This window comes from Bos taurus, chromosome 9 (genome assembly GCF_002263795.3).
Source record: "Bos taurus isolate L1 Dominette 01449 registration number 42190680 breed Hereford chromosome 9, ARS-UCD2.0, whole genome shotgun sequence".
Taxonomy (NCBI): domain Eukaryota; kingdom Metazoa; phylum Chordata; class Mammalia; order Artiodactyla; family Bovidae; genus Bos; species Bos taurus.
Genome location: NC_037336.1, coordinates 102,343,995 through 102,369,305, shown reverse-complemented (window position 1 = coordinate 102,369,305; position 25,311 = coordinate 102,343,995). Strand labels below are relative to the sequence as shown.

Here is a 25,311-nt window from a genome sequence, read left to right as displayed (position 1 = left end):
TCCACTATCGGTGAGCTGACGACACAACACTGACGACACCGCAAGCTCCTGGTGCAGAAGTGAGAACCCTGAGCATTTCTGACCGTGACACCGTGTGCCGTCCTCGAGGGACAGCACCCAAGCGATGAGAAACACTGCTTTCTTACATGATGGGAATTTATCTAAACTCTAAGTGATGGTCATTCCTTTTAATTCCAAATAAGTTCAATTTATAAGTATATGTCATTGTGACAAAAGATTTACATCTGAGGAAAAAAAAGGACCTCAATTCAAAAGACCACCAGCATCTAAAAGGTCTATTTAAGGTTGGCCATAAAAATTGACTTTAATAAAAAGTCACTGAGAAAGCACCGTGAAATATGATTGCTTAAAAAGACTCCTGGGGGTAGGGTAATATTCTAAGAGGTGTCCAACCTCTGGTTGACATCTGAGCCTTCCACATGTGGGCTCAGCCTCACACTGTTTACCTGGTGCACACTCTCTGTGTGACTCACGTCTGCCAGCGTGTCACCAGGCCCGCACACCTGCTCGATTCTGCAGAGTGACTGTCCCTGGGGGGCACCCTCCTCTCTGGCCAGGCTCTGCCTGTCTCTGCCGGTTTGAGTCTTACACGTATTTCACGTGTAGCTCACAGTTATAAAGTGACCATAAAAATGTGTAAATGCAACTAGCGTACAGATAAGTCATGGGTTTTTCTGCAAGTTACTATGAACTTTTTAGCCAACCCAAATACATATATTAAATCGACAGTACACATATTAAACCCTTTCAACCCCAAAGGCCACAACCTTTGACCCAGTGCCTGGCTAAGGTGACCCAGCGCCTCAGTCTGGCCAGGGCAGGCTGGACTAGACCGACCCCGGGACTCAGGGGACAGAGTTGGTGAGCTCTGCCTGGCCCCTGCCCACTGCCGTCTGAACTGGGAGCAGGTCAGCTCTTGGAAGAAACCAAGACACAGGCGCTCCTCAACACTACGGAGCTCTCTTGCCACCAGCCCCATTTCATCTGAATAAAAACACTGCCGACTGCAATAAAAAAATTCAACAAAACAAAATTACTTTCAGAAATATTAAACCACTCATGTCCTATTTCTATATAATAATGTACACACTAGTCCAGTAAGACTGAACTTAAAAAGTATCGAACAAATTCCACTAAGTTCCTCTTCTATTTACACATACACATGATTAAAATTCATTTGCTGGTAACCCTACTTTTTAAATTAACACATAAAAATAGGGCCCAGAAATTACACCTTCTTGCTGCTAAATCAAGGCATCCCACCTGTCATTAAAAGAACATAAAGATGAACTACCTAAGCACCGACCGACAGCCAGCAGAGGACCATGAGATCCTGATGCTGGCGAAGCCGTGTCAGCGCTGGTGTTGGCAGCCAGGAAGGCCAGGGCGCGGGTGCTGGGGCGGGTGCGTCCCAACTGAAACTGGAGTCCAGAGCAAAGTCCTCCCAACTCCAAAGACTGAGTAGAAAGAGTCTACAGTGTCTCACCAGCAACATACAGTGACGACACGGAAATTACAACTGCATCGGAGACACACTGCTGATTTCAGTTTCCCTTATTTTTTTAATGCAGTTAATAGAAAATTTTGATTTACCTACATGGCCTGAGTTACAGGACGATGTTGCCCCCAAACTAAGCTTTTCATAGTAAACCTATGTCATCAGTAACCACAGATACTAACAATAAATCTGTAATTATGCAGATAATTGTGTAAAAACAAAATCTTCCCATAACACAACATATATGCTAACATTATACACCTTGATTTCCAACCAGGAAAAGAGTTAACTACAGTACAACAACTAAATGCATAGTGTAAAAAATTTCAGTAACTACTTGCCTAAAGATACCTAAGCTGGCATTTGAAAAAATATTACTGTATTTTTGGTCTATTTGTATTCTTATCTATGGGTCTATTTGTTATTTATGAAATCAAAATGAAAAGAAACATTGTTCACAATTACCCACTCTCCATGTGACAAATCAAATTCCTTTTTAAAACTACCTTCTGAAAAGCAGTGATATATTCCACATGTATCAGGAATGGCAAATTCCACTGGATACCATTTTGTAATTTAATTCCACTTAAATACTAAAAGTACATTTTTAAAAACCAAAATCAAGTCTTCCCTCCCAGAGGCGCTACTGAGGGTAACACGGCAGCGCAGCCCTGCAGCCGCTGTCCAGCCTCCAGGCCGTGGGACGTGGTTTCGGACAGAGCGCCCAGGAGCCACACGCACCAGCCAGGGCACAGGAGGAGGCCGGGGGCCAGACCTCGGACCCGAGCAGGCAGCCACGGTGAAGCACGAGGGGCACGCCTGTGTGAGCCCAGGATTTCATCCTAAAACGCATCTGGGAGCTGCTTTCCTTTCCCTTAGGAGGGAGAGGAGGAGGTCCGAGGAGGAGTCTGCGAGAAGGGGGAGGGGGAGGGCGGCACCTCACCTGAGTTTACCCGAGGCAGGTACGCAGGGACGGCGGGGCTGGCAGGGGTGCCCGGACACCGGCAGAGCCACACACGCCTCCCAGCACGGACGACACGCGCACCTCTCGGGCAGCTGCCCTGCGCTCCAAGGGAACAGCCGCGAGTCTGCAGGCGGCCGCCACTCTACCTTCTCAGGCACCTTGGGAAAGACTGAAGCGCAGGTGCGCTCACCTCCCGCTCAGAGGCTCCGTCAGAGGGGCCCACGCTCCCAACATTCCAGCTGCAATTTCCGACCGAGCGTGGGAGTGTGATGTGACTAACAGCATAAAAACATCATTACAACACAATCCAAAATGGAAAAAAAGGCAGCAGCAGAAGGAAGACAGAGCTGCCAGCCAAAGAGCATGAATCCAGCCTATTGTTCCCAGGCGTGGAAACAGGCAGGATGACCTAAGAGCCAGGCGTGTTTAAAACTCATCAGGCCAGGCCGTCAAGACAATGCTCCGCCGCCTCCTCCTCGGGGTCTGGAGCCGCTGCTTCTAGTCAGACAAGAGTTCTGATTCATGAACAACTGAGGTTCAGACTAGAGGTTCAACGACACCGCCGCGCTCGCGCTCTCTGCTAGGAGTGACCTTACTTCTGAGACAATTGGTGTCAAAACCCAGGCCCAGGACACTCCCCACCCTGGCCACCTGAACAGCCCCGAGAGGTGAGCGCCCCTTTGCCTGGAAGGTCAGGGCTGTGCAGTTTCCTGTTTATGTTCAGTACAGAGGACACAGCGTGTTATCTATCTTCCCATTCTCCATGAGATAAAGGAAGCAAACCACACAGCCTCTGATGCCGGGGCCCCAGATGGGCTGCAGGGGGCCGTGGGGTCCTGAAGGGTGCAGGCAGAAGAGGGTGCAAGAAGGGGTCTCCAGAGCGAAGGTGCAGCCTCCCGAGGGTCTCAGAGCGTCTGGGGCTCCGAGACAGAGGTGATGCCGGTGGCCCGCAGGCCTCTGCACACAGACACCCAGGCAGGTGTGCTGGTGTGGGGAGCCTTGACCCCAGGCAGGGCTGAGGGCGCCAGGTGGGGCTGGGCTTTCTGGACCGTCCCTAGGCGGCCCCCCACCACGGCCCTGCACCCGGACGCCCCACACCATCTTTTTCTACGGGAACCACCAAGGGAAAGGAGGTTCTGCTTCAGGAACTAGCATTCCTGTTCCAGTGACACTGTTTCAGTACTGCAACTGAGTCAGTGTGCCAGACAACCTGAGAAACGTGCACTGAAGCCACGACTGCAGAGAGCGAAGAACGTTGTCCTTCACACACTTCACTGTGAGGACAGAAACAAACTGTCCAGACCTGCAGCACAGCCGTGTGGGGACGCCACACGACCCCCTGCGCTTCCGGGGAAGGAGCCGAGCGCCTCCCGGGTCCTGACGTGGTCGCTCCCGCCGGCTCGCGGCGAGGACGCACGCGAAGGCCCGGGAGCTTCGCGCACTGAGCGTGGCTCACACGCGCCGGTCCAGCGGTGAGGCGGCGACACGCCCGTGACCACTGCTCTCACTGTCTCCTCTCTAAGGCACAGCACCTCTTTTAAGCTAACTAAAGACTTTAAAACTTAACACTGCATACAGTTAGACCACAGCCAAGACTCAGTCAGCCGTTCATTTCTACGTAAAACAGTAAAGCCTCCTAATAAGTGCCCTCCGAACTGTCATTTTCGTGCCTTCACAACAGACCCGCACAGTGAGCACCGCCGGACGGCCCACCTCCTGCCTTGTGGCCACTCTCGTGTCTGTGCTCAGCAGTCCTACAGTCGTGACCACTGTTTCCAACAGCGTCCACCACCACAGTCCATCCTTTTCTTGCATAGAGTATGGAGCAGCCTCTTATTTCCAGAGCCCTGAGAAGCCGCGGCATGGAGCTGCAGAGCAGCAGCACCCCAGGGTGTGAGCACGAGCTCCCCGAGCCGGGGCGTCACCGACAGGCTGCAGCAGCTCACGGGGAGGACAGCGGCCACCGGGGCCCCGAGGAGACTCACCACAGGCTCTGCTCTCCCGACAACGGAGAACCACATCTCTCTCGGGCACATGGACTCTCAGGCGGAATACCACTGCCCGGTCCCCGCAGTGGCGACGGCCAACACACAGCTGGTCTCTGAAGACTGGCCACCGAGGGCATTGAGCAACTCCAACCAGCGCCCAGGCAACCTCAGGCTCTTACGTAAACAGGCAGCTCAGATTCTCGCTTACTTTGTACTTTATTAAACTTTAAAAAGAGTTAGAAAAATAAAAAGGAGGAAACAGTTTCTATTTTAAAAATCCAAACTAAACAGGAAGCGCCATGCCGGCCCTCAGCTGAACGAGAGGCAGCACCCTGACCCCCCCAGCCCCCCGGCAGGCTTCCACCGTGGATGGCGCGGATGAGCCACGGCATCTGGATTCCATAAAGCGGCCGCAGCCGGGAGGGGCGCCGGCAGGCTGACATCAGAGCCCTCCAGGCGCATGGCCCCGAAGCCACAGGCTGACTGGGAAGGCAGAGGACAGAGCCAAATACTGACACAAAGGCCCAGACAGCTCACAGGGAAAAACAAGGCCCCCAGACTCCAGTCAGGGCTACGGGGTGAATCCAACACAGGCCGACGGGACCGTGTGACCTCGGGGACAAGCTCTAAGGCCCCCAGCCTTCTCCCGGGGCTTGAGCTGTGGCCACGCCCAGGGCTCCATGGCTGCCCAGCGGGGGGTGCAGGGTGGGCCTGAGCCCCCGTGGAGGATGTGGCCATCGGCACAGACCCACGCAGGGCACCAGTAGGGCGCCGCTTCGCAACATGTGTAAGCACACAACCTGTTTTCCCTGCAAGTCCCAGAGAAACCACAACTGAGCTGGAGAAAAGCAGATTCGGTCAAGCAGTCAAGCCCACAGATGAACAAACTCTAACGTATGCCTTCATGCCTGAGAACGGCATGCTACCCAGTTACCAGGGCACAGTCTTTGAGTTACTTCCTTTACAGCACCTGTAAGCCAACACAAGTCTGTATCTCTGCCTCCTGCCCTCTGGGTTCCACACGCTCATATCCAACACAAGCAAACAGGAAAACACCCCCAGGCCAGCTGCCTGCTCCCGCCCGCCCCACCCACTCCGGCATCCCGAGCACCGCGCTCAGGACCTGTATGGAAGGGGTCGGCTCGAGTCCCAGCTGGTGGACTGGGCCAGGTGGCCCTGGATGGGGCCCGGGACTGCCTGGGCGGGCCGCCGTGCCCTGGAGCACGCCTGCTGCCACGCTCTGGCCCCTGGCTCCAGGCCTGGCATGTTAGTCCTCCCACACGCCCTGCCCTGAGATCGCGGCTCCCACCCGTCCCCTTGCTGTTTCAAACCCTCGTCTCTCTGCGGGGCAAGCTCCTACCCTCGAACCGAGTGTCTTTAAAAGGGAAGAAGCCCCCTCTCCCCCTCTGCTCCCCCCGACACGACTGGGGCACTGCTCCCTCGCTGTAGCTCCCAGCACACCACTCGTCTGGACGGGTGCCCAGCGGCCCCCTGCAGCCCAAGCCTGCTGGGGGACAGGGGCCCAGCGGCCCCTCCACGCACGGGCTCTGGAGCCAGTACCCCGAGAACGCCATGCACACAGCACTTCATTCCCACGCCTGGCCCCTAGACATCAAACTGGACACGCCGCTGACTCAGGCTTAAAGGACAGAGGACGGCAGCCCACGCCCCAACCCCATCCTACCTTTGCAGCAACAATGCTAAGGCCCATTCCGTTCTGCTTTTTGAGGGTCACAGTGATGATTTCAGGTTCTTTACGCAGAGGCTGTGCCTAGGGATGAAGAGAGAAGTTTACGGAGGGCTGAAACCAAAGAGGAAACAGAAGTAGTAAAAGTCAAGCCTTGACGGGGTAACCTAGTAAAGTAAATACCATATTCTTTCTTGACTCCAGAGCCATCAAGAGAATCACCACAAACGCTAAATATTTACATGCTATTTAAACACCTTAATTTACAAAACAAAACAACCCTGGCATCACCACCATGTAAGAAAAACTTGGTCTTAAAGACAACATTACAATTTTACTTTATTATCTTTTAAAACAAAATTACTGGACATTTTTTAAGGAAACTTAAACTTACTCTATACTACACAGGGGAGGACAGTTATAACAAAGATGCTCTCGCATCTATCTTGTGAAAAGTGAAGTCGCTCTGCTGCTGCTGCTGCTAAGTCGCTTCAGTCGTGTCGGACTCTGTGTGACCCAATGGACGGCAGCCCACCAGGCTCCCCCCGTCCCTGGGATTCTCTAGGCAAGAACACTGGAGTGGGTTGCCATTTCCTTCTCCAATGCATTAAAGTGAAAAGTGAAAGTGAAGTTGCTCCGACTCTTCGTGACCCCATGGACTGCAGCCTACCAGGCTCTGCTGTCCATGGGATTTTCCAAGCAAGAGTACTGGAGTGGGGTGCTATTGCCTTCTCCGGTGAGGTCGCTCAGTCGTGTCTAATTCTTTGCAACCACATGGACTGTGTACCCTGCCAGGCTCCTCTGTCCATGGATTTTCCAGGCAAGAGTACTGGAGTGGGTTGCCATTTCCTTCTGTGGGGATCTTCCCAAACCTGGGATCGAACCCGGGTTTCCCACACTGCAGGCAGACTCTTTACCGTCTGAGCCACCACAAACCTATCTTGTGAAAATTCAACAGCAAAAATACACTGCCTCAGCCTTCAGGCAGCGGGCCCAAAGCTCAGCGTGCCTATGTGAGCCTGTGGTGGGGGGTCAACCGGAAGGGACGAAGTATGTGTCCAATAAGGCCAGTTCCCAACAGATCCACAATGAGAAAGGGAAGCCATCCACAGAAGTCACACGTTCTACATATGTCCTGCCTCACGTGAACAAGTTAACAAAAAAAGAATATCACCAGGCCCACACACTGGGAATTTAGTTAATCATATACGTAAGTATGAAGGCACACTGCCAAAAAGTAGTGATTATACACACAGCTTGTTTATTTGGAACCAAAGTCTGTATGAGAATATTTTAAGGGAAATAAATAAGATCAGGTGACAAAGCTTCTACAAAGCATGAGGACCTAAAATCGACTGAGGGATCCATAAATAAACTAGAAAGATAGAAAAAAAAAAAATCAGTGATTCCATCCAAGGTGCTTGCTTTTCTATAAAATCTGGAAACTAGAAATTGCTGCTATTAGCTCAACAACAGCTAATAAAGGGCATGCGTGGCACAGTCACTGTGCTGACAGTCAAGTGTGATCTACTTGGTGTAACAGCAATCACCAGCTAAGCCAAGTGTGGAGATGCTCGAGTGCAAAACAAAACTGCTCAGTTTTTCTACTGAGCAAAAACAACTACTTTGGATTTAATAACAAAACGCACGCCCACCGTTGCCTTACGTCTAAGTGTTGCCTCCTCACGTGACCTGTCTTCTTAGAAACTAGGTGAGAACCAGGTGTGGTTCTGAGTGATCGATGGATAATTCAGGAGGTCACCACAGGACGCTTCTAAAGCTCCAGAAGACTCGTGGTCGTTCTTCACAGCCGAGAGCCCCCAACCTTGGCCCGGGGGGCCAAACGGCCACCACGCCCCCCGCACGGAACACACTGGCCCCCTCCACCACTACCTGCCAGACAGGCAGCCACACCTGCCGGGCTCCTCCGAAGCCTCGCGTGGCTTAGGAGTCAGTTACACTTACAGTGAATGAAATGGAACAAGGACGTTCCCAAAGGAAAGACTTGACTCGTCTGTGTTCTCTGGACTGACGTGCAGTGTACATAGGAAAAGACAACTCTGGTCTGGCATCCCTTTCTAAGACACGGTGAAGCTCCTTTTCTAGGTTAAAACTCTCTGCAGGAAGCAAGGCAGGGTTTCCCCTAAAATCTATGAGCCAGTAAACACTAATGGGACTGGCCAGTCTTTCACTAAGATACAAAATATTAGTAAATGATTTGGTACATAGCTAAGATAGGGTAGGGGCATCTTTGGTGGCTCAGATGGTAAAGAATCAGCCTGCTGAGCAGGGGACGTGGGCTCAATCCATGGGCTAGGAAGACGTCCTGGAGAACAGAATGGCTATCCACTCCAGTATTCTTGCCGGGAAAGTTCTGTGGACAGGAGCCTGGCTGGCTGGAGTCCATGGGGTCACACAGAGTCAGACACGACTGAGCAACTAACATTTTCACTAAAACAAGTCAGAATTGACTAGAAAATAGGAAATACTTTTATCACAGAAAAATTTTTCTAATAAAACCCATTAAGATTACCATGCTAAGTCACTTCAGTCGTGTCCGACTCTGTGTGACCCCATAGACGGCAGCCCACCAAGCTCCCCCATCCCTGGGATTCCCAGGCAAGAACACTGGAGTGGGTTGCCACTTCCTTCTCCAATGCATGAGCGTGAAAAGTGAAAGTGAAGTCGCTCAGTCGTGTCCAACTCTTAGCGACCCCATGAACTGCAGCTTACCAGGCTCCTCCATCCATGGGATTTTCCAGGCCAAGAGTACTGGAGTGGGGTGCCATTGCCTTCTCCGTAAGATTACCATAGTAATGTATTTTAAAAATACGTGTGAGGTTTAACTGTGGGTATCAACAGGCATCATTGTTCCCATCTGGCCTCTCTGTGTGGGCTCTGGGATCTGAACTCCCTGACCAGGACTGAACCTGTGCCCCACTTTGGGAGCTCAGAGTCTCAGCTACTGGGTGACCAGGGAAGTCCCCAAACAAGCGTATTCTTAAAAGCAACATTTGTTTATAGATGACACTGCACAGACACAGCCAAGTATTTTCAAATCAAAAGGAATCAAGTTTCCTTTTCTGGTCCGCCTGCCACCTCACGATACTTGCCAGTTCTGTGTTCTCCCGCAAAAGGTGACTCTCGTAATCTGCACCTTCAAAATATATCGTCCAGGTGCCTGGAGAGCGTGGGTGAGGAATTAACCTGCAAAACCCTGGGGAGAAAAACAGGCAGGCTGTGAGCATGAAAAGCCGCCGCGTCTGAGCCCTGAGCTTCAACAAGGGGCAGCGTAAGGCGTCGGCCGCACGGCGCTTCCCTAGTGAGCTGCTGCGTGCTCTCAGTCTGTAACCTCACTCTGAGAAGTGAATTAGCAGACATCAAACATCACCTGTTCATGTGAACACAGAACCTGTACACAAATATTTGTATCAGCTTTATTCATGATTAAAATCTATTTGTTTCGGTCCAATGTAATTTCAACACCAAGCAGAAAAGCGAAACTGGTTTCCCTCTCTTCTTCACCCCAGCTTTCTCCCTCACGTCTATGAGAAATTACAGAATTGCACCGAGATGCTTCCTTGCAGATCTATCTCCTCTGCTTGACTAGGAGCTCCTCAGCCAGGCTGAGAACCCCTGACAGACAGAAGGGAAGGTCAGAGGGACCAGAAGGCAGTTTTGGTAGAAGCCTGCCGGCAGGCTCGCCCCCAAAATCAGTGATTTACTCCAGGGGAACAGTGATCCCGGGGAAGGGGGCCTCCTCATTCCTCTCTGTCCTCATTTCCTTAGAGGTCACATTTACATTTTTCCCAAAAATATGAGAACATTTTAAAGAACACCTTTAATGTTTTCAACAGGGACTACTGACATGTTTACAAGACTGAGCCTGCATCATCCCTTATTTGTCAGATCTTACAGGGTCTTTCAGAGATTTTGTGACAAAGTTGTATCACGCACAAACACAATTCTTTTCTCTCAAGCGGTCTTATTAGCACCAGCTGGCAATTAGGAAGAGCACACTGCATGCTGGGCACCCCAGGCGCCGGGGGTCCTGGCTGTCCCACGGGGGTCCTCGCTGCACTCCTGCCCCCAGCAAGGATCACCTGGCTAGCATCTCAGGACAGTTATGAGGCTGTCTATGGTAGATGAGAAAAAGATGTCACAAACACACTCCATTATAATAACGACATAAATGAATTTTATCTAGTTTTAGCCTTTCATTTTTTTAAGTCACTGTCTCAATCCAGTTTTGCTGAAATACCAGCTACACTTTGTTTCTCTTCCCGCTCTTTTAGGGAATCATAATCATCATGGTTCTGAAATGTCGATGACTTAAGACTTGCTGAACGCAGGGGTGGTGATTAACATTTTTTAGCAATAAAGTATTTTTAAAATACTTATTTTATTTTATTTTTGGCTGCACTGGGTCTTTGGTGCTGCACAGGCTTTCTCTACTTGCAACAAGCAGGGGCTACTCTCTGCTGCAGTGTGCAAGCTTCCCACTGCAGCACCTTCTCCTGCTGCAGAGCACAGATTCTAGACTTGAGGGCTTGAAGTGGTGGCAACCTGCTGGCTTGCTTGCCCCGTCGCACGTGGCGTATTCCCAGACCAGGGACCGAGCCAGGGACCGTCCCTTGCATTGCAAGCCATACTCTGAATCACTGGACCACCAGGGAAGCCCAGCAATAAAGTAATTTGTCTATTGTTTTTCAGACACACTGCTTTTGCACACTCAGCAGACTGCATCTTGGTGTAAACTTTAATTCCGCATGCACTGGGAAACCAAAAACTTGATGTGACTTGATTGTCTGCAACACTCACTGCCGTGGTCTGAACTAAAGCCGCAGTATCTCTGAAGTGTGTCCTCCTCCACACGCACGACATGAAGGCAGACAGAGCCAGGGAAACGAGCTGAGCTGTGTCAAGTGCGCCCACCATCACCACACGCACGTGCCCACCCTGCACTGCAGCACCACTGGGGCTCCACTCGGGCCTCAAGACAACCGTGGGGGGGCACGCGGCATGGCTGCGACCCGGGTGGAAGGTCAGAGTGACGGGGGGCTCAGGGCTCGTCTGGCCCTGCTGCTGAATGCTCTGCTCGGGTGGCACTGACACACAGGACGGATGGAGCCCCAGGCGCACACGGAACCAGAGAGAGGACAGCACCAGGGCCGGTGAGCAGAGGTGCCCCGGGGTGCCGTGCACACCTGCTCTGACCTGATCGTGACGCCGGGTGAGCAGAGGCGCCCCGGGCGGCCGCGCCACGCCTGGCTCTGACCCCACATCACCACTGACCGCATCCCTCCATTCCCCGGGCCCCGACCTTCCCAGAAGTGCACCGGGTGTGCGCACATGGGGTGGCCTGACACACATCAACACACAACGAGCACCAGGCCTGCCGGTATGTGGGGGGCGCGGACGCCCGGGCTGGGAAGGCGACCCACCTCTCTGGCAGAGAGGGTCCAGGAACTCCTGCAGGCCGCTGGGGACATTCCTGACGACGTCACAGGAGTAGCCGTCCTCAGGCAGGAGGAAAGGCAGCTGCAGGTCAGGGTCCTCCTCCAGCCGCACCTCCCGCCCGTCGCTGCGTGCCAGCTCGTCTGCTGTGTTCTCGGCCACGGCCACCACGTTCGCGATCAGGTCCTGCTCAGAAAACAGACGCGGGCTTGGGAGACGCTCGGCGCGGCTGACCAGTGATGACCAGACGTGCTTGGTCACGTGGGGTGTGGCCACACACACACACATGCAGGGTGCCTCGCAGAGGGAAAGCCAGTTCATCCACAGCTCAGACCGGCCTGGGGAGCAACCGAGCACTAGCACGGCACACACTCTGTTTGTGCTAAAGATACTATTACTTTGTGAATAAACATCTGTAGTTCTAAATAGAAACTGTTTGATCACAAGAAAATAAGTCTTTTTCCTTTTCAAAAATAATTTTTTCCTTGCACATTTTTAAACGTCAAGTTGCTAATAACCTTATTTTTTTACTTAATGACAGGAAAAAGTTTACACAATGTTAAATATTAAAAAAATACATATTCCCAAGTTATGTAGAGGTTGTTGCCTTATGATGGGTTTACAGGTGATTTCTGCTTAAGAACTTCCAGTTACTAGATAATGTACATACAGGACAGTTCACAGGGTGAACACCCCCTCTTCACCCCAGGTAGGTGACAGAACCACACCCCATAGAAGCTGCCGTCCCTGCCCTGTCCTCTGTCTCAAAGTCATGGCCCCCAGGCTTCTCCCTGGGTCCTCCCGTGTCCCTAAGCCCAGAGTGTGGACCGCGGCTCTACCCTTCCACAGGGCTGTGGTCACAGCCCCCTCCCAACATGCAGCCGCGTCAGGACCCCTTTCAGGATTGTAACCCAGTCTGTCTGGGGACAGTTAGTGGGTTCCAGGTTTTGGCCCCCGCCTTCTGTTGGCATACACTCAGCACTGGAGGTGAAGCCATCCGTGGGATTGGGTCCCCTGCACACTGGACTCTCAGGACACCTGTGCCCAGCTGCTGTTACCGCGGGGCTGTGCTCGGGCAGTGTTTCATGAAGAGCCGGCTGCATCACGCACTGTTCTCTGTGCTCTCTGTTCCTCTGGAGAGATCTCTGGGTAACAGACTCTGCTCTGCGTGAGGATCTGACTTCCCCAGGCAGGCGCCTCAGCACCTCTGGGAGGCAGCCCTCGAGGGGGGCCCTGCCCTGCTGCTGGCTGTCGACGTGAGGGGCCCTGGGGTCTCGGGTCACAGTGCTGAGCCCCGAACTCAGGGTGAGGGCAACTTCCTCACTCCCTGCCCTGGCTTTCCAAGAACCTCGTTCCCTGCATTAAATCCCCGTCTACTTAAAACGCTTACGTGGTCTCTATGTCTCGCATGGCGCCCTAACTCCTACAGACGTCAACAGCAAAAGTGACCTTGTAAGATGACTACGTAAACTTTCTCATTCTTTTCTCCTTTTCCCTGCACAGATGCGATGCGTGGTGACCGGCGCCCCACCTACCGCAGGGACAAAAGGCTCATCGGGTGCACAGTGGTAATTCTGCAGTAAGGCTTGGAGCTGCAGTGAATTTAACTTGAAGCAGGTGCTGTTTATATTTGGAATGTCATCAGGTGCGTACTTATCCATCGTAAGCAAAGTGGTTGCCTATGAACAAGCAACAGGAAAACCATGATTTAAAAGTATTTCATAAATATTCCCCTTTATATAATATTTGTGAAACTGAAGTAACTTGCTAATTTGACTTTCAAATGCAGGGTGTTTTTAAGAAAACACATTTCCATTCACATTACTTATATGCGTCAAGTTGGACTCAAAGCACCATCTAGTTAAAGGTGTTAGATAACCTCGTGTGTGCTCCACAGATTCAGTCGTATCTGACTGTGACTCAATGGACTGTAGCCCGCCAGGCTCCTCAGTCCATGGAATTCCCCAGGCAAGAATACTGGAGGGGGTTGCCATTTCCTTCTCCAGGGGATCTTCTTTTATTAAAATTGTATGTATAAGAAGAACCAATAATTTATGTGCAAAAACCACTTAAAAAGCCTTAGAAACTTTAAACACTTATATAACCAGATTACCATTACTAAGGTCTGAATAAAACAACATTGTAATGACCTTTCTAATAACTAGCTGATTCAATCAAAGTAAAAGGGCAGAAATCTCTATACTGTGTCTCTTTAAGAGACTGAGGAAAAAATACAAAATTACACACTAAAAATAACAAAGCAGGTTCCAGGTACTCCTTTCCGTAACTGCAGAGCACCAGGGTGTAGTCTCCAGGCCCCGGGAAAGCCCAGAGCGGGTGAAGCCGCGAGGACCAGGCTCTCGTGTCCCGCGTCCCTTCTGCTGCTCCTGCCCTCTTCCTGGCGATGTGATGGGTTTCTGAGGGGGTGTGCACAGTTCTCTCCGTCGCCTGTGTTTCTACGGGAGGGTTCTGCCTCGGGTCGCCCTGCGAGTAGCCCTGACTTTCTGCCTCGGGTCGCCCTGCGAGTAGCCCTGACTTTCTGCCTCAGGGTCGCCCTGCGAGTAGCCCTGACTTTCTGCCTCGGGTTGCCCTGCGAGTAGCCCTGACTTTCTGCCTCGGGTCGCCCTGTGAGTAGCCCTGACTTTCTGCCTCGGGTCGCCTGCCTTGGGTTGCCCTGCGAGTAGCCCTGACTTTCTGCCTCGGGTCGCCCTGCGAGTAGCCCTGACTTTCTGCCTCGGGTCGCCCTGTGAGTAGCCCTGACTTTCTGCCTCGGGGTCGCCTGCGAGTAGCCCTGGCTTTCTGCGTCACGTTTCTGTTTCGGGTCGCCCTGCGAGTAGCCCTGACTTTCTGCATCACGTTTCTGCCTCGGGTCGCCCTGCGTGTGGCCCTGACTTTCTGCGTCACGTTTCTGCTTCGGGTCGCCCTGCAAGTAGCCCTGACTTTCTGCATCACGTTTCTGCCTTGGGTCGCCCTGCGAGTAGCCCTGACTTTCTGCGTCACGTTTCTGCTTCGGGTCGCCCTGCGAGTAGCCCTGACTTTCTGCGTCACGTTTCTGCCTTGGGTCGCCCTGCGAGTAGCCCTGACTTTCTGCGTCACGTTTCTGCTTCGGGTCGCCCTGCGTGTGGCCCTGACTTTCTGCGTCACGTTTCTGCCTCGTGTCGCCCTGCGTGTGGCCCTGACTCTCCACGTCACGGCCGAGGGCAGCGACGGGCAGCCATGTGCTAGGCGGAGGTGCACGGCAGGGGCTCGGGCACACACACCAACCTGTCCTGTTTCACGTTCTTTCCTCATTTAGGCTATTACGGAATACTGAGCAGCGTTCCCAGTGCTACACAGGAGGTCCTTATTGGTTATCCATTTTATTCCTCGTATTTTTAAAGTGCCAGCTACCAACCATTTTAAAATTAGAGTTTCTCAGGGTATGCAGCTTCATGACACACGCCTCACTGTTCCAGATGTTTACTCTGCTGATCGCCACCTGTTACGGGCTGTACTGTGTCCTCTGAAATTCACACTGTGAAACCCCAACACTCAGGGGGTAAACCTGGGGTAAACTTCGGACTGTGACCTCATCTTGAGAAAGGATGTTGACAGAAGGAATCAGGTTAACCCAAGTTAGTAGATCTGGGGTCCCTATGAAAGGCAGACGCTGGGGCAGAGATGAGGCCTGAGAGAGGCCTCCTGAAGACCGAGGCGCAGGCAGGATGCTGGAGACCAGCAGCCACAGCGGAAGGCTGAGGAGCTACAGACAGGCTCTCCCTCTGGGAACCAGTGTGCCCCGACCTCAGTCTCAGACTTCCGGACAATGCGCTTCTTTTGTTTAAGCTACCAGATTGCTGTACCTTGTGAGAGCAGCCCAGGCAGACGAGTACACCACTGTCTCATCCGAAGCGCACGTGAAGACCCCGGGGAGGTGCCGAGACGCCCCGGGGGAGTCAGAGATGCTGGGGCCACGCGGCCGGCCCCACTCACCTGCACTATCCGGCTCAGGTGGCAGTCAGCCGCCAGCTCCAGGCCCTGCTTCTCGGCCCAGGCCTCCACGTGCCCGAGCTGCTGGCGGAGGATGGCACCCCAGTAGTGGGAGCAGAGCCCCGACTCGGGGTCGGTCACCAGCCGGTTGAACAGCCACATGTTGATGAAGTGGAAGAGTTGGGAGAAGAGCTGGATGGTCAGCGCGGCATTGACCCGGCAGCGACGCAGCAGGGACATGGCGCCCGTGAGCGTGTGCAGCACGTCGTCTGTGAGGGGAGAGGGCTTGTGGTCAGTGCCCGCCCTGCTCTGCTCGACACCTGCCCATCCAGCCACATGCCAGTGTCCACCGCACCAACCGAGAGCCCCAGTGGGCCCCCAAAATGAGAGCTGTTCCTGTATGGAACACAGGGGGGTTCGCCATACCAGCAGGACGTCCCGCGGACTCTGATCACATCCACCCCTCAGACCGCGGACGCTGAGGTGAGCGCCCCTAAGACAGCTCCTTAGACCACGGACACTGAAATGACCACCCCTCAGACCGCAGGACGCTGAAACAAAGGCACCTCAGGCTGCGGGTGCTGAATCAATGGCACCTCAGACCGCGGATGCTGAAAACGAGCGCCCCTCAGACCGCGGATATTAAAATGAAGGTAAACACAGAGGCTGGAAGGAGGGGCTGAAGCAGAAAGAGAAAGGCCTAACCTATTTTTGGTCTCTGCAGACTGTCCTCTTCGGGGTCGTCCAGAAAAGCGGGCATGTAATTATTCAGCTCTGACTGAAGACAGTGAACCAGGTACCTGAAAAACATTGACAGTTTTAATAACCTCAGCATGACGCCCTGCTACTATCACACAGGTAAAACAATCTGTACCGTTTAGAAATATCTTCCACGTACGACATCTATGTAATAGTTTTCCTCTCAGGATTCATACCTAATTAAACTCAATTCATTAAACCAACACATTCTACGTGTAGCTATTTATGCTTCAGTTGTGCTCACATACTAGTAAGGTAATGCTCAAAATCCTTCCAGCAGGGTTCAGTAGTATCTGAACTGAGAACTTCCAGATGTACAAGCTGAGTTTAGAAAAAGGCAGCGGAACCAAAGATCAAATTGCCAACATCCATTTAGTCATAAAAAAGGGAATCCCACAAAAACATCTACTTCTGCTTTATTGACTATGAGAGAATCTTTGACTGTGTAAAACACAGTGAACTGTGGGAAATTATTAAAGTGATGGGAACACCAGACTACCTCACTCGTATGTGGGTCAAGAAGCAACAGTTAGAACTGGACATGGAAAAACAGACTGGTTCCAAATTGGGAAAGGAGTACATCGAGGCTGTATACTGTCACCCTGCCTATTTAACTTCTACACAGAGTGTATCACGTGAAATGCTGGACTGGATGAAGCACAAGCTGGAATCAAGACTGCCAGGAGGAATATCAATAACCTCAGATACGCAGATGACACCACCCTTACGGCAGAAAGTGAAGAGGAACTAAAGAGCCTCTTGATAAGACTGAAAGAGGAAAGTGAAAAAGCTGGCTTGAAAATCAACATTCAAAACCTAAGATATCTCAAGAGGGAGGGGACATATGTACACCTATGGTTAATTCATGCTGATGTATGGCAGAAATCAAATCATTATTTATAAAGCAATTATCCTTCAATTAAAAATAAAAAAAAAAAAAAGGCAAAAAACAAGTAAGATCATGGTATCCAGTCTTGGGCTTCAAAGTCACTGTGAAAGGTTACTGTAGCCATGAAATTTTTAAAGACACTTCCCCTTGGAAGCAAACCTATGACAAACCTAGATAGCATATTAAAAAGCAGAGACATTACTTTGCTGACAAACGTCCGTACAGGCAAAGCTAAGGTTTACCAGTTGTCATGTACAGATGTGAGAACTGGACCATAAAGAAGGCTGAGCACTGAAAAATTGATGCTTTTGAACTGTGGTGTTGGACAAGACTCTTGTGCGTCCCTTGGACAGCAAGGAGATCCAACCAGTCAATCTTAAAGGAAATTAGTCCTGAATATTCAGTGGAAGCGGAGAAGGCAACGGCACCCCACTCTACTCTTGCCTGGAAAATGCCATGGACAGAGGAGCCTGGTGGGCTGCAGTCCATGGGGTCGAGAAGAGTAGGACACGACTGACAGACTTCACTTTCACTTTTCACTTTCATGCACTGGAGAAGGAAATGGCAACCCACTCCAGTGTTCTTTCCTGGAGAATCCCAGGGACAGGGGAGCCTCGTGAGCTGCCATCTATGGGGTCACACAGAGTGGGACACGACTGAAGCGACTTAGCAGCAGCAGCATTCAGTGGAAGGACTGATGCTGAAGCTGAAACTCAAATGGCCACCTGATGCGAAGAGCCAATTCACTGGAAAAGGCCCTGATGCTGGGAAAGACTGAGGGCAGGAGGAGAAGGGGCGGCAGAGGACCAGATGGTTGGATGGCATCACTGACTCAATGGACATGAGGCGTGTGAGCAAGCTCCAGCAGACAGTGAAGGGCAGGGAGTCCTGGCATGCTGCAGTCTATGGGGTGGCAAAGAGTCGGACATGCCTTAGCAACTGAACAACACCAACACTTCTTGATATCTATCTTCAGTTAGGGTGAATAAAAATCTTTCAAATGAGTTCTGAAGATTTAAAGAGAAAGCATGACTGAAGTCTTTACAGACATGGGTTCTTACTTAAAGGCCATCTGCACCAAGTGTGCCAGGACGTCCTGTGCATCCAGTGTGATCCGACTGAGGTCTCGGTCCTGCTTGATGAAGTTGAGCAGCTCGGACGCGTTGGCCATCCAGAAGGCAAGGGCCCCTGCAATGTTCTTCTGTTTCTGCAGACAGAAGGCAACTCCGTAAGCAGCCACAGGACAGACAAACACCACACACGAAAGGAATGCTCCTGAAAAGCTGCCGAAGATAGACCAGTACCTCCCCATTCTCGCCAGGGTACTGAGCACAGATACCAGATACTTGCAGAGGAATTTGGGTGCAGATGCAGCAATGGGCAGTGAGGCCCACTGCAACTTCTCAGGATTCAGGTACAGACACATGGCTCTAGTGAGCAACAATTTATGGCATTAGTGCGGAAAGGAGCCATCAGTCCTACAACACCGAATTGGAGACTGCACTTTATCTGGTAATCTGTGACGCACACACACATGTATCCATGGTTACCCACCGCCACCCTGATACTCGAAGTCACTGGCACGGACACCAAGCAACTTGGTATCAAGTACTGATCTATCGCGTCATCTCCCGACCACATGAGCAGGCCAGGCAACCTCAGATGAGATCCAAAGAATAGGAACCAAGGATAAACAACAAAGAGGAGAAACAGAACTTTTGTCATTTCATATCCACACTGAAGTGCATTAAGCAAAAGTTATGAAATGCTGATAAAGGTTGCACAGTCAAAAAAGGATTTTAGTACTGCATGTTCCAGCTGCTGAATGAGTGTTATGAGCCTCAGTCCAGTTGTTTTGTACTTTGACATGGAAGCAGCATGAGAAACTCAGCTAAGCCAACACAGCTAGGATCGGCTCCCAGCAGTATGTCCTACCTGATCAACCTGGTCTACTTCCTGGAGAAAAACAGACGAGGGGAAACCAAGCAGAACGAGAGAAAGAAACTCGTAAACAGTCATGATCGTTAAAAAAAATCAAAACACTAACATGAAGGCACGACACGAGGGCACGACATTCAGTTACGCTAGTCCACGTTACACACTCCTTGTGGCTGCGAGGAGCTCGGGAAATATAGGGCATAAAGGGGGGGCTTCCTCCTCTTAATGCTGGCACAAAAACGAAGGGAGTTCCTAGACTTCGTTTGTATAGAAGATGTTGCCGTGAACAAATGAATACACCGATTTCTTTGAAAGATGTACAAAGACTGGGCTTCCTAACATCTCTGAGCAACACTGTGTGTGTGAGGCGACCTAAAGGTACACGACTTCAGAGTCTATTCCCCTGGACCAGCGGATAAGGATGGAGACACAGGAAAGACCAACAAAATCAGTAAGAGTTGAAAACTCTAAAATGTATCAAAAACTTGTATTATTTCTATACTACAAAGGAGCAAATTGCTTTTTGCAAGTAGGTTTCTTATGAATTTAAGATTTTTAATTATTCTAAAATTCCTCCCTAAAAATTCAAGATTCTTTCAATCACACACTGAACCTAAATCTTAAGTATGAAAGCCTTAATAATGTGATTTCACTGCCAGTTCCAGTAAGAAAAGCCCATCAGAAGTGTCTGCTGATGGGAGTTTCATAATCTGAAATCCAAGCACGAGGGAGACAGAAGCCAGCTCTGAACAACAGCTGAAAAGGGAATCCACGTTTGTGTATAAAATAACAGGCGTGACTTGATAGTGCCCAAACAGAAGGAGCTTCCTTTTCATCTACTTCCTCCCTCGGGGGAAGACTCTTAAAACTCCTCAGAGTCACAGGCTAACCACTCACACAGGAGAAACCTTTTTTTGAAAATGTTAAAAAAGCCTTCTATGACAGTTCTGAGGGGATGAAAAGATTAGCTTGCCTCCAACTATCCTGACAGGAAAAAAGCAACCAAATCATCTAATGTGTTGCTTAAGATCACGTACCTCAAGTGTCACAGCTGAATAATGCTGATGAGTGGTTTAGGAAAACTTTTTTAGAAGTCTGTAAATTTACTTTTAAGGACTTTAAAGATTAAATCTTCAAGTTACCTCTAAGTGTGAAAAACTGTTATGCCAATTTTATCAACTACAGGCAAACAGTAATAAAGGAAACGAACCATTCTACCGAGAGAATATGCTAATTTCCTGAAATTTGAAAACTGGTTTACGAAAGAAGTTGAACCTGATTTTCATCGTGAGTGAGAAATGTCATCACATCCACGATACCTACGCCCATGATGGGAAACCCAGAGGCTGACTAGCAGCAGCCTGGTGGGGCCATCATCAAAGAGCGAGTCCTTTTTTACAGCAACTAAAAGATTCTGCAGGTGGTCGTCAGGGACCCATGGGGCAGGTGATGCAGAGAACTGCTTGGTGGGCGAGGGGTCCTGTCAGGAGGGACAGGGACCCCGTGTGGGCGAGGGGTCCATCGGGAGGGACGGGGACCCCGTGGAGCCAAGCACAGGCACCCACACAGCACTGAGGGCCCTGAATGCGACCCAGCTACTCACTTTATAACGGTTCATTTTACGATACGTGAATTATTTTTTAATTCTCAATGCCCTCTCACACCTAGTGTGATTTTAAGGGCCTTTTTCACGATCATTATGTGACCACACAGAAACCTTCCCTTCCCTTAAATTTTGTAGGAAAGAAAACAAAAGAAAGGTTTACATTTCAACTTTGAAAGCTGTACAATTTTGGATCCTGCTTATGTAACTTTTGCTTTAGAAAAAAAATTATTCAGATAAAGTCAAGCATGTAAGCAAATCTGAAACGTTAAAAAAAAAACAACTGACTTAGTTGATTTAAAAGTTATCACCACAGTCATGGGCTGGTGCGGCCCTGCAAGTCAGCGCTTACCTGGATCACCCCTTCCATCATGCTCACCATCTTGTTGACGATGGCCATGACTTTGTGCGTGCGTTCCGCGGGGCTGACGTCGGGTCTGTACTGGCTGGACAATACATACCGACAGGCCATGTATAACACGTAAGTGGGCGACAACTTAAAATGGACTGTAGAGCTATTAGTGTAATTTATAATGGCAGATAAAAAGGAATCTTCAGCTGTGAAAAGATTTCAAAAAAGAAAAAAAAAACCATGAAAACTCAGACGAAGAAAAATGGAATAAGAAATAATTCACTACCAGTAGAATCTGAAATTACTCACAACTTTCCCTGAATTCAATGCTTGCAGGCAGAATCAGGTCAGGCCCGGGAGCATCCTGAGTTCTGAAAAAGCAAAGTGGCCATCTCTTAAAACCAGGTCACATTAGCTAACAGCACCCCAACAAACAGTGCGGATTCTGCAACTATTTTTTAAAAGTCAATATTGCATACAAAGTCTCGGCTCATTTTCACGTGGAGACTCTTCCAATATGCGGGTGAGGGAACTGGGGGTCATCCCAGCCCAGCTGCTCACGGGTCAGATCCTGAGTATCTGCTTCTGTCAGGAGAACACACCCGACCACGAGTCAGTTCTTGATGAAGACGCCCTGCGCTGTAGAGACGGGGCTGCCGGGCGCCCACTACCACAACGGCTTGAGTAACAGTGAAAGACACCACTGGGAGAAAGAGAAAGTCTAAACCTCCCTGAGCTTGAAACTGAGCTCTCACACACGAGAGGGAAAAACGCTCTAACAGCCGGACACCACCTGCCATCTCCTGGTCAATCAGACGGGTGGTCCCTGCCAGCCCGGCCCGCGGCTGCGCTGTGTCAGCATCTGTCCAGGCGCACAGCGACGGCACCTCAGGGTGACCAAGACAGCTGACCACAGGGCTACGGGCCGGCTCGGAGAACCGCAGCAGCTCCAGCAACAGTCTCGTCCTGCCACGCTCGCCTTCTCCATGCACCAAAGGCGAGTAAGGGGAAGATACAACAGGAATCCATTCAAGCTGCTATAGATGTCAAAAGTAAAAACAAAAACCTTTTCACCAAATTATGTGCTTCCGAATTTATTACCCAGTCTCTAATTTATTAATTTGGATTTAACTCCATACTTTAGGTATAAAAATGCTCTTAGAATATAATTCAAAAGCTCAATTATTTTTACTATGTCTTTCTTACACTGCCATATTTGTAAACATCTAGAACTGCAGACAAAGCGCTTATTTTTCAATCTAATACCCACAACATGAACCTGGGTACAGTTTACCTATTTTTTTTAATGCTTTATCACTTCAGCAAATCTAATACAAATTAGGAACTTAATTCTCATTGAAAAATCTAAAAAATGTGTCAATGATACTTTAAAAGTTAATCCAATCATTCAAAAAGATTTCTTCCTTAACTAAAATTAGTATTTAATCATTCACTGCTTAAGCCTCTCAGATTTTATGACTAAACCAGTGAAGAAAACTGCAGATGTGAGAAACAAGAGACTGAAAATGGGAAGAACCATGTTTCCATCACTGTCTTCATAGCAACAAAGTAACATTTCAAATAAAAGTTTAATTAAAGTCTTGGCAAAACAAATGACCTTGCAAAAAATTTAATTAAGATATATGCTCATAGATAAAATAATTTCTGACATACAATTAATCATCACATGGTTATTTTGATGCATTATCGTACTACATTTACTTATTAACTGTGTATACTTATTAATTTTTCACATCCTGAAGACATTATGCCATCAATCTTCCCCTGCCCCATCTCAGTTATTTGCTTCTTCAAATATCTGTGGGCTAAGAACCACTATACATACATCTCGATCACCTTATAAGCAGACGGAGGTACGCCGCATAGTACTAACTCACCATCCTGAACATCTTCCTCTAGAACACACTACCAAAAACAAGCATGGACACAGAAAGCAGACTACTCATTATTACAGCTAAAAAAAAAATTACAATATAATTCATACTGTAATTATAAAAAATTCAAAAAAAAATACTGAATAACAACCAAAAGCAGACAATAAAAACGAGGTAAAAACATGAAGTTCCCATATGAGTCTACAGATTTAATTACTGGCTGCTGCTGCTGCTAAGTCACTTCAGTCGTGTCCAACTCTGTGCAACCCCATAGAAGGCAGCCCACCAGGCTCCCCGGTCCTGGGACTCTCCAGGCAAGAACACTGGAGTGGGTTGCCATTTCCTTCTCCAATGCATGAAAGTGAAAAGTGAAAGTGAAGTCACTCAGTCGTGTCCGACTCTTAGCAACTCCATGGACTGCAGCCTACCAGGCTCCTCCGTCCATGGGATTTTCCAGGCAAGAGTACTGGAGTGGGGTGCCATTGCCTTCTCCGTTACTTACTGGGATGAATGTCATTAAAATCTTAGGAGGCACAGTGCCCTCTGCTGCACGACGTCAGAACTGCACCTGCAACCTGTCGTTCAACTGGTCCCTGAGCAGCCCTGGCTAACGCCCTGGTTACTGGAGCTGCACTGCGATGGTCCAAAGGGCTCCGTTAACAATCTGAGGTCCATGCTTATGGTGATGGTGAGAGTCACACGGTGCCCCCTACTTCCACCTCAGCACAGAACTGAACCATCTGCCCTCCCACACCGAAGTATGCTACTAGCCACAGGGAAACAGAACCCCGACTTATTAAGGTCCTGCACACTGAAAAATCCTAAGAAAAGGAAGTAAGAAAAGCTCCAAGCTCTCTGTTCAAAGGATCCAAGCAAGAACAAAACCCGAAGAAGAAACAACATCCCGTTTGTCAGTCCGTGGAGCAGGGAAAGGGCAGGTGGGCACTCTGTGACTCCTGAACACGCAGCTTCAATGCCACTTCTTCTAGATATGGGTAAAATGACTAGGCTCATCTAAATATAAAAATTACCAAATGATTAAAATCCTCTAAAAATTCCCTTTCTCCTGTTTTTACAGAGTAGCTAGCCTATTTAACATAGCAACATTTTAATTCAGACTATTTCACCTAGACATGGTCGAGGTATAAAGTGAGAGATACAATTGTTAATTGAGCATTTTCTTTTTTAATTCGGTGACATGAAAAGCAAATACCCGTGAGGTTGTGCCCACATCCCGGAGGGCTCAGCTGGACCTCGAGAGCGGATCTCTGCCCCAGCCCCTCTGTGCCCCCCAGCCCCGGGCACGGGGCCCTGCCCCACCTGCTGTCCTGCCGGCGGTAGTCCAGCTGCTGCTCCACGCGGACCATCGGCTTCACCATCCCCCGCTCGGCGGTGCTGGAGGTGGACGGCGTCCTGTCGCTGTCCAGCCTGGCGGTGCTCTGAGCCGGGGAGACACAGGCGCTTAAACAGAGCACGCAGCCGTGTGTGTGACACCCGGTGTGGCAGGGGATGTGGGCGGCGGCCTGGGAGAGGGGCCACAGCCGCGCACCCGAGCACTCAGACCCACGTCCTGGGCAGAGAGCAAGAGCGCGGCTCTGAACCAGCTGCTCGGGCGTGGGCAGAGAGGGCCCCCGCGGCATCTGGACCCCATGCGCTTCTCAGGTCAGAAGGCAGCAGAGAGAGCACACGCGTGGTGTGAAGAGGCAGGTCTCTGTTTACTTGTGAGTTTTAAGAAAGGATGTGCAAGCTCACTATGACAGCGCAAAGCCCGATGAAGAACTAAGTGCAGAAACGGGCTCACTTCCTGCCCTTAAATGACACAAGGAACGGACGCCCACACAGCAACCCACGTGGGACACAGAAGCCCCTCCAAGCAGTGCCCACTGCCAGCAGCCTATGGCCGGTGGGGATGGCGACCGACGCTCAGAGAACCATCAGAACAGACCAATACAGTCAGGTGCAAAGTTCACGGCAGCAAAACTCTCTGCCAGACTTCTCAGTGCCCCTCCGTGTGGATACTGAGCGCAGGCGCGGAGCCCGCCAAGCAGGGAGTGACCTACACGGCGCGAAGCGCACCGCCCACTCCTCGTATCGCCCCAGACGAGGCTGCACAGCCTGCTCTGAAGACACTTTCCCGCATGTGGTGAACAGCATGTAGTACGATTTTTATGTTACAGAGCAGTGACAGGGAAGCGGAGAGACCGCATGTCCCAGCCACCAACCAACCCACCCCAGGAACCAGCGGCAAGACAGCAACTACAGAGAGAGAAACAGCTGCTGTCTCAGGCCCA

The 25,311-nt window shown here is 50.3% G+C and overlaps 1 protein-coding gene across 15 annotated transcripts in view; it reads right to left on the bottom strand.

Moving 5' to 3' along the window:
• Positions 1 to 25,311, bottom strand: part of AFDN (afadin, adherens junction formation factor) — a 113,638-nt gene that overhangs the window by 22,970 nt on the left and 65,357 nt on the right. For 10 of the 15 annotated variants that reach the window (XM_059889991.1, XM_024997145.2, XM_059889996.1 and 7 more), the window contains 11 exons: positions 24,341 to 24,459; positions 21,435 to 21,496; positions 21,126 to 21,331; positions 19,168 to 19,188; positions 18,294 to 18,439; positions 16,290 to 16,384; positions 15,588 to 15,853; positions 13,151 to 13,294; positions 11,603 to 11,801; positions 9,272 to 9,375; positions 6,156 to 6,242 (listed from right to left, as the gene is read on the bottom strand). In XM_059889991.1, coding sequence (XP_059745974.1) covers positions 6,156 to 6,242; positions 9,272 to 9,375; positions 11,603 to 11,801; positions 13,151 to 13,294; positions 15,588 to 15,853; positions 16,290 to 16,384; positions 18,294 to 18,439; positions 19,168 to 19,188; positions 21,126 to 21,331; positions 21,435 to 21,496; positions 24,341 to 24,459 — 1,449 coding nt within the window. The remainder of the gene's footprint in view (positions 1 to 6,155; positions 6,243 to 9,271; positions 9,376 to 11,602; positions 11,802 to 13,150; positions 13,295 to 15,587; positions 15,854 to 16,289; positions 16,385 to 18,293; positions 18,440 to 19,167; positions 19,189 to 21,125; positions 21,332 to 21,434; positions 21,497 to 24,340; positions 24,460 to 25,311) is intronic. The other 5 variants (XM_059889994.1, XM_059890001.1, XM_024997154.2 and 2 more) reach the window with 1 other exon arrangement.